At 42.6% G+C, this 12,500-nt stretch overlaps 1 protein-coding gene across 1 annotated transcript in view; it reads right to left on the reverse strand.

Annotated features, from left to right (window-relative positions):
* Positions 1 to 12,500, reverse strand: part of LOC137650495 (uncharacterized) — a 51,561-nt gene that overhangs the window by 36,990 nt on the left and 2,071 nt on the right. Inside the window, exons 2-3 of the mRNA XM_068383722.1 lie at positions 11,045 to 11,219; positions 7,499 to 7,668 (exon numbers count right to left, since the gene is read on the reverse strand). Coding sequence (XP_068239823.1) covers positions 7,499 to 7,668; positions 11,045 to 11,219 — 345 coding nt within the window. The remainder of the gene's footprint in view (positions 1 to 7,498; positions 7,669 to 11,044; positions 11,220 to 12,500) is intronic.

Below are 12,500 nucleotides of genomic sequence, written 5' to 3' on the forward strand. Positions count from 1 at the left end.
CTCCACCACTAGGGAGGCGAATTTCGTACTCGCGTGATCTCATGCCACCCATGATAATCCCGATCTTGTCCCACCTATGGGATGTTGGGTCCTGAAGACGGACATGTTGGCCCACATTCAGTCTGGGCAGGGGACGGGCGTGGGCGTCATAGTTGCGTCTCACTTGAGCCGCTCTGGCAGCAGCTCGTCGGTCACAATCATGGGCCTTTTCTTGCCAACATTCCATGAATGACTGAGGATGGGCGGGCACACAAGTACGGAGAGGGTGACCATACAGGATCTGGGCAGGAGAGCGACCAGAGTGGTTAGGCATGTTTCGTAACTCAAGGAGTCCATGATCAAAAGCCTCACAGTCAATGTTTCCTGAAGGGGCCGTTTTGAGGATCAAGTGCTTGACAGCTTTGACTGCAGCCTCGGCATGTCCATTAGACTGCGGGTAGTGTGGCGATGAAGTTATGTGGTGTACACCCCAACGCTCTTCGAAGTCAGCAAACTCTCTGCTGGTAAACTGGGGTCCTCCATCGGTACGTAGGCGCAAGGGAACACCTACCTCTCTGAAGTAGTGGCACAAGTGCCGTATGGTTGAGGAGGCAGTGGTGTCACCCTTGTAAGGGACGACCACAGGCCAGCCAGAGAGGCGATCGGCGACAACAAGGAAGGACTTCCCCGCTACCTGGAAGAAATCCGCTGATACCGACTTGAAGGGCCTCGTTGGGTGGTCATCGTTGTGAAGAGGTTCCTGCTGTTGGCTTGGGCGTAGGACCTGGCAGGGCTCACAGGCGGCAATGGTGTTAGCAATGTCAGAGTCTATCCCAGGCCAGAAGACAGTTTGTCGAGCTCGACGTTTAGTGGCTTCAACACCTCGGTGGCTGTCGTGGAGTCTGGCGAGTGTGTGGCGACATAGAGCGGCAGGAACTATTATTCTGGCACCATAGAGCGCGAGGGTGCCGTCAGTAGAAAGGGCTTCTCGTAGCTTCCAATACGGTAGCAAAGAGGCATGCAGGTCGTACCGATTCGTGGGAAATCCGGACACAATGCAATCACGAAGGTGGACGTAGTCAGGGTCGGCCTGTGCTGCTGTTGACATGTCCTGTAGAGTTCGGTCAGCGTTGACGATTGTGGCATCCTCTTCCTGGGAGGCTATTACAACGTTGATGACAGACCTGACGTGTGACGTTACTTCAGCACAGCCGATCATATCCTCAGACGTTGGGTAGCTGACAGGTGCGCGCGAGAGTGCATCTGGAATGCATAAAGACTTGCCAGCACGCCACATTGCAGTAAACTGGTATTGTGACATACGTTCCTTCATTCACTGGAGCCGTGGGTTTTCGATCATGTCCAGCTTGTAGCTGTTGATAATGGGCACTAGTGGACGATGGTCTGTTTGCAGAGTGAAGGATGACAGTCCTTGGAGATACAAACGGCACTTTGTGAGAGCCCAATATACAGCAAGCATCTCCAACTCGATTGTCGCATACCTCGTCTCGGCGTCTGCGAGAAAACGGGATCCATACTGGACTACTCGGAGACGTCCGGAACCATGGTCCTGGAGGAGAGCGTAGCCTATTCCGTAGAAACGAGATGCATCAGTCTGGAGAATGGTTGGCAAAGTTGGGTCAAAAGACGCTAAAACTGGAGGGCTTGAAAGGGCTTGCTTCACACGTTTGAAGGCTTGGTCATGGCCGGTGTCCAAATAAAAGAGCGCTTAGGGCTCATGAGTGGGCGTAGGGGCTGTGCAGTCAGGGCGATATCTGGAGTGAACTCTCAGTTGGTTAACTAACCCCATGAAAGAACGTAAGTCCATCAAGTTGGAAGGTGTGGGGAAGTCTTGCAGAGCTGTGACTCGTCTTGGATCGGCAGCTATTCCTTCTTCGGAAAGGGTGAATCCACAGAAATTTACTTGGGTCTCCGCTACTACGAACTTATCTCTGTTGAGAGTGATGCCGTTTTTGCGACAGCGAGTGAGTAATTCATGGATCCTGTGGTAATGTGACAGTAAATCGTCGTCAAAGATGAGAATGTCATCGACAACCTTGACACATTTCTTCATACCCTGGAGAGCTAGGTCGCCGCGGTAACAGTAGGCGTCGCCGGTGGCAGCGAAGCCCATAGGTCCTCGGCAATGCTGGAAGCGTCCATAAGGACTAATGAAAGTGGTGAGATGACGGTCCTCCTCCGCTAGCTCCATCTGCCAGTAACCGTGTAGAGCGTCCGCAGTGGGGAAGAATTTGGCTGTGGGATCGACGGTACGGACAACAGCTATGGGTGTGGGCGAAGGGTGGGCTGGTCTGGAGACTTGAGTGTTCAGCTTGGTGAGATCCACTGTGATGCGAACTCCCTTTGCCTTTGGGACGACAATTAGAGGGTGGCACCATTCCGGTGGCTCGTCTCCACAAGGCTTAATGATACCCTGCTGGACCATAGAATCTAGTTCTATCTTGACAGGTTCACGGAAAGCATAGGGGATCTGCCGTGGGGTGTGAATGGCGAATGGAACAGCATCCTCTTTAAGGTGGATTTTCATTGAAGGTCCTGCCATCGACCTCAGTGGAGCTGCTTTAAGGTCCTCCTTAGACACAAGCACATCAGAGAAGGTTCTAAGGAAATATTCTCGGGCCTCAGTAGGGGTTGATTTGGCATGGAGGGGTAGATCCGTACATCGGTTCACATGGACAACCTGTAGGATGGGCCGTGGAAAGTCTGGCGGTATGATCGCCAACTCCTTGCAGTGTGCGTAAGACAGGAGTGGCATCTGGATACCTTCATGGACTTGGATCATGGCATGACAGGATTGGTTGGCCAAAGACAGAGTGGCCTTAAGGGTACCTAAAGCTGGTGTCATCTGTGATCCATCTGCTGGGGTTAGGTACTATTCAGCACCGCCAGCTCAGCGCCTGGTCATTTCAGCGCCAAGAAAAATCAGCGACAGCCATCTCAGCGCCAAAAGAAACTTTAACTCTCTCTCTCTCTCTCTCTCTCTCTCTCTCTCTCTCTCACCACACAGTAGTTTGTATAATTTCAGTACCAAATTGCTGTTTATTGATCTCGGTGATTCCGTTGTTTAATTAAAATTTCTCTTTCTCTCTCTCTCTCTCTTCACACAGTAGTTTGTATAGTTTCAGTACCAAACCGCTATTTATTGATCTCGGTGATTCCCTTATTTAATTAAAATCTCTCTCTCTCTCTCTCTTCACACAGTAGTTTGTATAATTTCCGCTCCAAACCGCTACTTATTGATTTCGGTGATTCCGTTGTTTAATTGAAATCTTTAAAGGAAATATTTGTAAACATTTGTAAACCGTGATTTAGTTAAAAAGAAAAAAATAATCTTCTAAATACAGTCTTTGGGAAACCATGGAGAATACAGTTCAGAGTCAGAGAGGACGAGCGAAATTATGGGAGATATATACAGATTTGATAAAGAAAGAAGGACACAAACAAATGTAAAGTTCTGGAGATGCCATGAAGACGGTAGATGTCGTGCCAGAATGCATACCTTAGAAGAAGCTGTTTTAAAGAAAATGAATGATCACACCCATCCGCCATCTGCAGTGGCGGTAGAAGTTGAAAAGGCGAAAACGTATGCACGTTAGAGAGCCGAGGACTATTTTAACTATTCAGTAGGATAAATACTTTTTATCCATAAATATTTGTTCAAAACATTTTCTATTGTTTATAAAAACAGTAGTATAAATACTTTTTAGCAATAAATATTTGTTCAAAACCTTTTCTTTTGTTTATAAACACACAAAACCACACTTCCACGGCGCTGAAACGTCTGGCGCTGAAAAGGCATGGCGCTGAAATGGCTGGTGCTGAGCTGGCGGCGCTGAATCGGCGGCGCTGGGCTGGCGGCGCTGAAATGTCCCTGCCCCATCTGCTGTGAGTGTCACTGAGGTGGCAGAATGTTGTAGCTCGTTCCTGGAGATTTGAAGCAGTTCCAATGCTGAGGACCCATCACTGAAACGTCAGCTCCTGTGTCTGGCAGCATCATAATCTTGGATGTCTCACCCTTATAGGTGAGGTCGAGGGAGACGGGTACCGGTGAAGGGCAAGTTGTTGTGGAAAGGGCCTCAACCTTGCGACAATTTGAAGGCCTGGAGGGGGGCGTGGCTTTGGGTGGGCCGCCCTGCTTGGCATTCATCTGCTGTTGGCAACATCTATCGTAGTGACCCACTCGGCCACAGTGTCTACACGTGGCCTTGTTGGCAGGACACTTTGAAGTCTTCATCCAGTGTCCCTTGCCGGCACAGTTTCTGCATATGCTGTCAGCAGCTGGACACTTTTCTGTAGAGCTGTGCTTCTTTGTGCAGGAAAGGCACGAAGTGTCCTTGTTAGAGTTTGGGAAAGAAGTAGCACCTTTGCTGCCATGTCCTTTGGTTTTCTTGTAAGTAGAGACAGCACACAATTGAGAAGGAGGGGCACGTATGGCGGTGGTGGCTGTCCTTGTGGCCTCATAGGAGCGACATTCATTGACCATGGTGGCCAATGAAGCTGAGGTGTCCAGGGCAATACGTTTTTGTGTGAGCTCCTCATCTCTGACTCCCATGATGATGATCATCTTAAGCTGAGTTTCCTCACAAACTGCACACTGGCCAGGACAGACGTCGATTTCCTCTGCTACGTGCTTCAGTCTGACATAGAACTCGCTGAAGCTTTCCCCCTCTCTCTGTTTGCAGGAAAGCAGGTCCCTGCGACGTAAAGCTTCATTTCGCAGGTTCTTGATGTGTTCCTGGAGAACATTTAAGACTTCCTCCACACTCCGATCTGTGTCTGGTGGCACGTTGAGTGTGTGTTCGAGTATTCTTTGAGTCTCCAGGCTGAGGCACATACGAAGTTGTATTAGCTGCTTCCTGGTAGGTAAAGTCCCTAGGTCCACCATCACACTGTATTCATCCCAGCGTCTACGCCATTCCCTAAACACTTGGTATGTGGCATCGGGACGTAAGGGCGGTGGGGTCTGGGCGATGGCTTTCTGTGGGAGTGGGTGCTGGGAACTTAAAGGCACTGAGGATTGAGTAGGAAGTTGTTGCGAGTCCGGTGGTGTTGCTTGCTGGTGGGTAGGGTTGACCATGAATAGCTGCAACAGGCCGGTGAAACGCTGGGCTTCCTCCTCTCTTCATAGGTTGTCCTCTTGGCGGCGTAGTTCTTCCTCATGGCGACGTTGATCCTCCTCTCTCCGACGTGTAGCCAACTCGGCCTGTCGAGATTCCTCCAGGTACTTGATAAGGATCCTTAACTCCCCACCTGTAGCTGCTGAAGGCGGTATAGTCAGGTGTGGTGAGAGTAAAGGCAGGGTTTCCATCGTTGAGAAGCCCGGTGGGGTTCAACGGTCTGTTGGTGAGCCTGAGTGTGAAGGCAACTGGCGGTCTTCATTGTCCTGGACATGTTGCATATCCCCAGACTCGTCTTGATATGAGGTAGTCGACATTACAAAATGTTTTAAGCTGTCACCCATGGTTTAGATGAAAAGATGAGAAGATAAAAGAGACTTTCTACAGTTTTTATCTTAAAAATTACTGTAAATAAAGTGGCATATGGCAACAGGGGAGGAGCATGGGAGGGCTCCTGGGTGGTGGGGGAGGAGCGGCGGGTAGGCTGGGCAGCGGCCACTGGCAGACGTTTCCGGTGATGAGAGAGGGTGGATGCACCTCGATTTCCTGTGATGAGTAGGGGTAAAAAGGGTTCTTATATGGGCATGAAGAAGGGCACGACACACAAGAGAAATATTACCCACTAACATCAAATCACTAACACCTCACTGCACTGGCACTGCATGAACGGTTCGCAAACAAAGCACAAACACTGTAAAATCCACATGTAGTCGAGGGGAAATGGGCAATGGCGGCTCGATGTAGATGCTGGATTCCGGTGTTCCCTTAAAATGCTGAATGGTTTAGGCATTGCGCCATGGTGATAGGTGATGAAGTCTTGTAGATGAAGAGGGTGATTGCAGAGATGGAGAAGTAAAATCCCGAGTCGTAAATTGCATTTATTCCATACAGCAAGAGGTTATTAACTGGTGCTCTACAAGGCGTACAGCTCGTGCCAAGAGAAGCAAGAAGACTCTCTATGCGCATGCACGGAGTGCTGACAGTGCGACTCATGCGCATGCGTTTGTAACGGACAGAATTTATGAATAGTAAAGGGTACATATATGAAAGATAATATATACCATAATCTACATATATATATATATATATATATATATATATATATATATATATATATATATATATATATATATATATATGTGTGTGTGTGTGTGTGTGTGTGTGTGTGTGTGTGTGTGTAAATACTGTTCATTCTCAAAGTATATCAATACAGTAAAAATACATTCAATAAATGGCTATAACACGAGAATTTATTTTTTTACCCGACATCAAATTTCATAATTTTGGTGTCATGATTTTACTTATTCAAAAAAATATAGGGAGTTTCGAAACTGACAATGTTCAATGTATATGATAATGATAAAAGAAATTATATTATTATTAAAACATTTAACAAAGAATATATACAATATATCAATGATGAACGCCTACAGAAATGTTTATTAGTCATTTTTAATAGTGATAAGGTAAAATCTGCCTGGTGAAATTTGTGTATATATCCTTTTGAAAACGACATTTGGAACCTTTAGGCCGGGAGCACACTAGCGACTCTGTGGCGCCACAAAGCTACAGCATCGTGTGGCGGGGATGTGGTCTCCCATAGGTTTCCATTGTTTTCAAAGCCACGCCGCATCTGTGACGGGGATGAGCGACAGAGAGCCACAGTCGCTTGCCACAGTCGCTAGTTTGCACGGCAAAACTTGAAAACAATGGAAACCTATGAGAGACCACATCCCCGCCACACGATGCTGTGGCGCCACAGAGTCGCTAGTGTGCTCCCGGCCTTACGTTAAATAAATTATTATAAACGGATTAAATATCATGTACTTTCTTTAAACTATAGCAACCGTAATATGACGATAATTAACAAGTACACTTAGAAAAATTACTGTTAAAAAACTAAAAATCCTGGAATAAATGTTGCCATGAATTTACCGTCTTAAAAACTGTAATATTGAAGTAAAGGGGTGATATTATGGTCAACAACCCGTAAAAGATAATAACAAGTAGGGCAAAAAATTACGGTCACCTGTATTTTGCTGAAATATTTTTTTTTACGAAGAATTTCCGGTTAAAATTCCCTTTTTTTTTTTTTTAACATTGTAATAAACCAAATGAAAGATAAATTTATGAAAAGTTCGATTTTTTTAACATTTTAAGAAACCAAATGAAAAGTTAATTAAAAGTTCGATTTTTTTTAACATTTTAAGAAACCAAATGAAAAGTTAATTAAAAGTTCGATTTTTTTTAACATTGTAAAAAAACAAATGAAAGATAAGTTAATTAAAAGTTCGGGGTTTTTAACATTGTAAAAAACCAAATGAAAGATAGGTTAATTAAAAATTAAATAACCTTCATTAGTAAGACATATTTGGACTTACTCCGGCTCTATACAGCTGTCGTCAAATTCTTCAATATATCTGTTGGGTCCAGGGAAGTAATGATAGGCGATGAATGACCCGACTTCCCACATGGTCACCACGCTTGCCTCTACAGCCTCTCCCCCGTCGTTCCCAGCGAAGTAAGAGTGTCTCACGTATTTGGTGATATTCTGTCAAGGGAGAGAGTAAGAGAATTGTGTGAGACTTTGGTCTGAACAATATGTAGTAATGAGTGTCGGAGAATTGCAATTACTGATGCTGTCTGCAATAACGTTATATACATCATCTGTTTGGTAAGAGGGCGTGGAGTGCTATATATATATATATATATATATATATATATATATATATATATATATATATATATATATATATATATATATATATATATATATATATACACCAAAGGCACTTCCCCCAATTTTGGGGGTTAGCCGACATCAACAAATGAAACAAAACAAAAAAGGGGACCTCTACTCTCTACGTTCCTCCAGCCTAACCAGGGACTCAACCGTGTTCAGCTGGTACTGCTAGGGTGCCACAACCCAACCTCCCACATTATCCACCACAGATGAAGCTTCATAATGCTGAATCCCCTACTGCTGCTACCTCCGCGGTCATCTAAGGCACCGGAGGAAGCAGCATGGCCTACCGTAACTGCGTCACAATCGCTCGCCATTCATTCCTATTTCTAGCACGCTCTCTTGCCTCTCTCACATCTATCCTCCTATCACCCAGAGCTTTCTTCACACCATCCATCCACCCAAATCTTGGCCTTCCTCTTGTACTTCTCTCATCAACTCTTGCATTCATCACCTTCTTTAGCAGACAGCCATTTTCCATTCTCTCAACATGGCCAAACCACCTCAACACATTCATATCCACTCTAGCCGCTAACTCATTTCTTACACCCGTTCTCTCCCTCACCACTTTGTTCCTAACCATATCTACTCGAGATACACCAGCCATACTCCTTAGACACTTCATCTCAAACACATTCAATTTTTGTCTCTCCATCACTTTCATTCCCCACAACTCCGATCTATACATCACAGTTGGTACAATCATTTTCTCATACAGAACTCTCTTTACATTCATGCCCAACCCTCTATTTTTTACTGCTCCCTTAACTGCCCCCAACACTTTGCAACCTTCATTCACTCTCTGACGTACATCTGCTTCCACTCCACCATTTGCTGCAACAACAGACCCCAAGTACTTAAACTGATCCACATCCTCAAGTAACTCTCCATTCAACGTGACATTCAACCTTGCACCACCTTCCCTTCTCGTACATCTCATAACCTTACTCTTACCCACATTAACTCTCAACTTCCTTCTCTCACACACCCTTCCAAATTCTGTCACTAGTCGGTCAAGCTTCTCTTCTGTGTCTGCTACTAGTACAGTATCATCCGCAAACAACAACTGATTTACCTCCCATTCCTGGTCATTCACGCCTACCAGTTTTAATCCTCGTCCAAGCACTCGAGCATTCACCTCTCTCACCACTCCATCAACATATAAGTTAAACAACCACGGCAACATCACACATCCCTGTCTCAGCCCCACTCTCACCGGAAACCAATCACTCGCTTCATTTCCTATTCTAACACATGCTTTACTACCTTTGTAGAAACTTTTCACTGCTTGCAACAACCTTCCACCAACTCCATATAACCTCATCACATTCCACATTGCTTCCCTATCAACTCTATCATATGCTTTCTCCAGATCCATAAACGCAACATACACCTCCTTACCTTTTGCTAAATATTTCTCGCATATCTGCCTAACTGTAAAAATCTGTACTTCCAAGATTGCATTCTCTGTTTTATCCTTGATCCTATTAATCATTACTCTACCATACACTTTTCCAACTACACTCAACAAACTAATACCTCTTGAATTACAACACTCATGCACATCTCCCTTACCCTTATATAGTGGTACAATACATGCACAAACCCAATCTACTGGTACCATTGACAACACAAAACACATATTAAACAATCTCACCAACCATTCAAGTACAGTCACACCCCCTTCCTTCAACATCTCAGTTCTCACACCATCCATGCCAGACGCTTTTCCTACTCTCGTTTCATCTGGTGCTCTCCTCACTTCCTCTATTGTAATCTCTCTCTCATTCTCATCTCCCATCACTGGCACCTCAATACCTGGAACAGCAATTATATATATATATATATATATATATATATATATATATATATATATATATATATATATATACTCGTATATGTGTGTATGTATATATATAGATATATATATATATATATATATATATATATATATATATATATATATATATATATATATATGTATATACATATACATATGCGTGTATGTGTATATATATATATATATATATATATATATATATATAAATATATATATATATATATATATATAATATATATATATACACACATACATACACACATAGGCTACGCACACGATATCCCTGAAACCGCATTGGTTTCAGGAATATCGGTTTAGGCTGTCTTTGATTTGGGGAAGATCTAAAAAAAATAAAACACGGACAAAGTACCATTGTTTTTTCACATCTCCCGTCCTTAAAGAACATTTATTTTATAGCCACTTGAAATTTCTGTTTAAGTATTGATCTGTCTTTGAAGTAATTTTCCTGTCTCCTCTTTCTCCTGACATTAACACTGGTCAATGAATTTCAGAAACGAATATTTGGTTGGTTTGCCATTAATTCTTCTTCATCCAAGAGGTTAACTACTGCACTGTAATTGTTCAGTGGCCACTTTCCTCTTGGTAAGGGTAGAAGCGACTCTTTAGCTATGGTCAGCAGCTCTTCTAGGAGAAGGACACTCCAAAATCAAACCATTGTTCTCTGGTCTTGGGTAGTGCTATAGCATCTGTGCCATGGTCTTCCACTGTCTTAGGATATAGTTCTCTTATTTGAGGGTACACTCGGCCACGCTATTCTATCTTTTTTCTCTTCTTGTTTTGTTAAAGTTTTTTCCAGATTATATAGGAAATATTTGTTTTGGTGTTGTTGCTGTTCTTGAAATATTTTATTTTTCCTTGTTTCCTTTCCTCACAGGGCTCTTTTCCCTGGTGGGGCCCCTTGGGCTAATAGCATCCTGCTTTTCCAACTAGGGTTGTAGTTTAGCAAGTAATAATAATAATAATAATAATAATAATAATAATAATAATAATAATAATAATAATAATAATAATAATAATGAACACGGCATTTTATATGACAGGAGGGTAACTTACGGGGTAGGCACTGAATAGGTAACTTTGCAGGTAGGCACTGGATAGGTAACTTATGGGGTAGGCACTGGATAGGTAACTTTGGGGGTAGGCACTGGATAGGTAACTTTGGGGGTAGACACTGAATAGGTAACTTTGGGGGTAGGCACTGGATAGGTAACTTTGGGGGTAGGCACTGGATAGGTAACTTTGGGGGTAGGCACTGGATAGGTAACTTTGGAGGTAAGCACTGAATAGGTAACTTTGGGGGTAGGCACTGAATAGGTAACTCACATTATTTAATTCGGTCATTTCAAGCACCAAGGTGAAGTCTCTTTTAAAATAGTCGAAGAAGTCTGGAATACTTGGCCCTCCTGTTACCCCGTCAGCTTCGTGGGTGGCACTGGCGTACTTCCATGATGATGATGTTGTCAATGTTATCAGCAATGTCCATAATATCAAGCGCTTTCTGAAGATGAATATGAAATATGCTGGGTTACATATATTTATATATGTGTTTGTGTCCTATAACAGTGTATAATGTTATGCATACATTCTCTCTCTCTCTCTCTCTCTCTCTCTCTCTCTCTCTCTCTCTCTCTCTCTCTCTCTCTCTCTCTCTCTCTCTCTCTCTCTCTCTATATATATATATATATATATATTTTTTAAAGTGGACAGGGAAATAAGCAGTTCTAAAATTCCATTTATTATATATCCCGACGTATCGTGATCATCATTATCACATCTTCCAGGGCTACAAATAAGAAGTACATATATAACATTAAGAAACATTAATTAAAAATATACAAATATAAAAAATATAAAAAGTAAAAATTAGTAAAAAACTAAAAATTTAAGTAATATACATAAAACAGAAGTGGAACCAACCTCGCAGAATTGCATATAAAAACTGAATGGCATCAACAATTACAGAACAAAACAAAGAAATCTATGACAAGTACAATTGAGTGGAGGAAGTTTGGGCGTTTAACGACGGAACCAGTGTTTTAATCAAAATTGACTCCAGAATAGGCAAGTCATGGTAATTAGATACCTGTCCTATAATGCTAAAATCTTTATTGTCAATATTTATTTTGCAAATTTTTGTATGATTGCGAATATTTGAATGTTCTGGGTTGGATATTCTGCAACCTGTTCGAAAACTAACACCTCTATGAGAGTCAATTCTGACCTTCAACAACCTCTTGGTAGATCCTACGTAGGTCCCAGAGTTACACTTTGGGCAAATATATCGATACACTACACCAGAGGACATCAAAGGACTCAATCGACCCTTAAAGTGAAAAACCGAGCCAACTGTTAGAGGATTCTTGGGAATTAAGTTTACTACAACAGCTGGAACATGTTGTTGTATGATTTTTGTAAACTCTGTCTAAAGGAATCATCATGCATAAAAGGAAAACTCGCATAAAATTTGAGCTTAGGTACTGTTGTTATTTTTTGAGTCTGAGCCAATTTATCATTTAATAATTTGTTGAGATGCTTAAAAAATAATTTAGTCGGAAAACAGTTTTTCTTAAAATAATCACATAAAGTACTTCAGTATGAAAATATTCCCAACTAGAAGTAAGAAGGAATGCTCTGTGGAGAAGAGTAAAAATAGAGTTTAATTTAAAATTGTAAAAACAAGAGCTATTAAATTCGAACCTAATCCAGTAAAAGTCTTTTTTCTAAAAACCGTGGTATTAAAACCTTCTCTCTCTCTAGATACTAACACATCTAAAAAATT

This window comes from Palaemon carinicauda, chromosome 12, assembly GCF_036898095.1.
Source record: "Palaemon carinicauda isolate YSFRI2023 chromosome 12, ASM3689809v2, whole genome shotgun sequence".
Taxonomy (NCBI): Eukaryota; Metazoa; Arthropoda; class Malacostraca; order Decapoda; family Palaemonidae; genus Palaemon; species Palaemon carinicauda.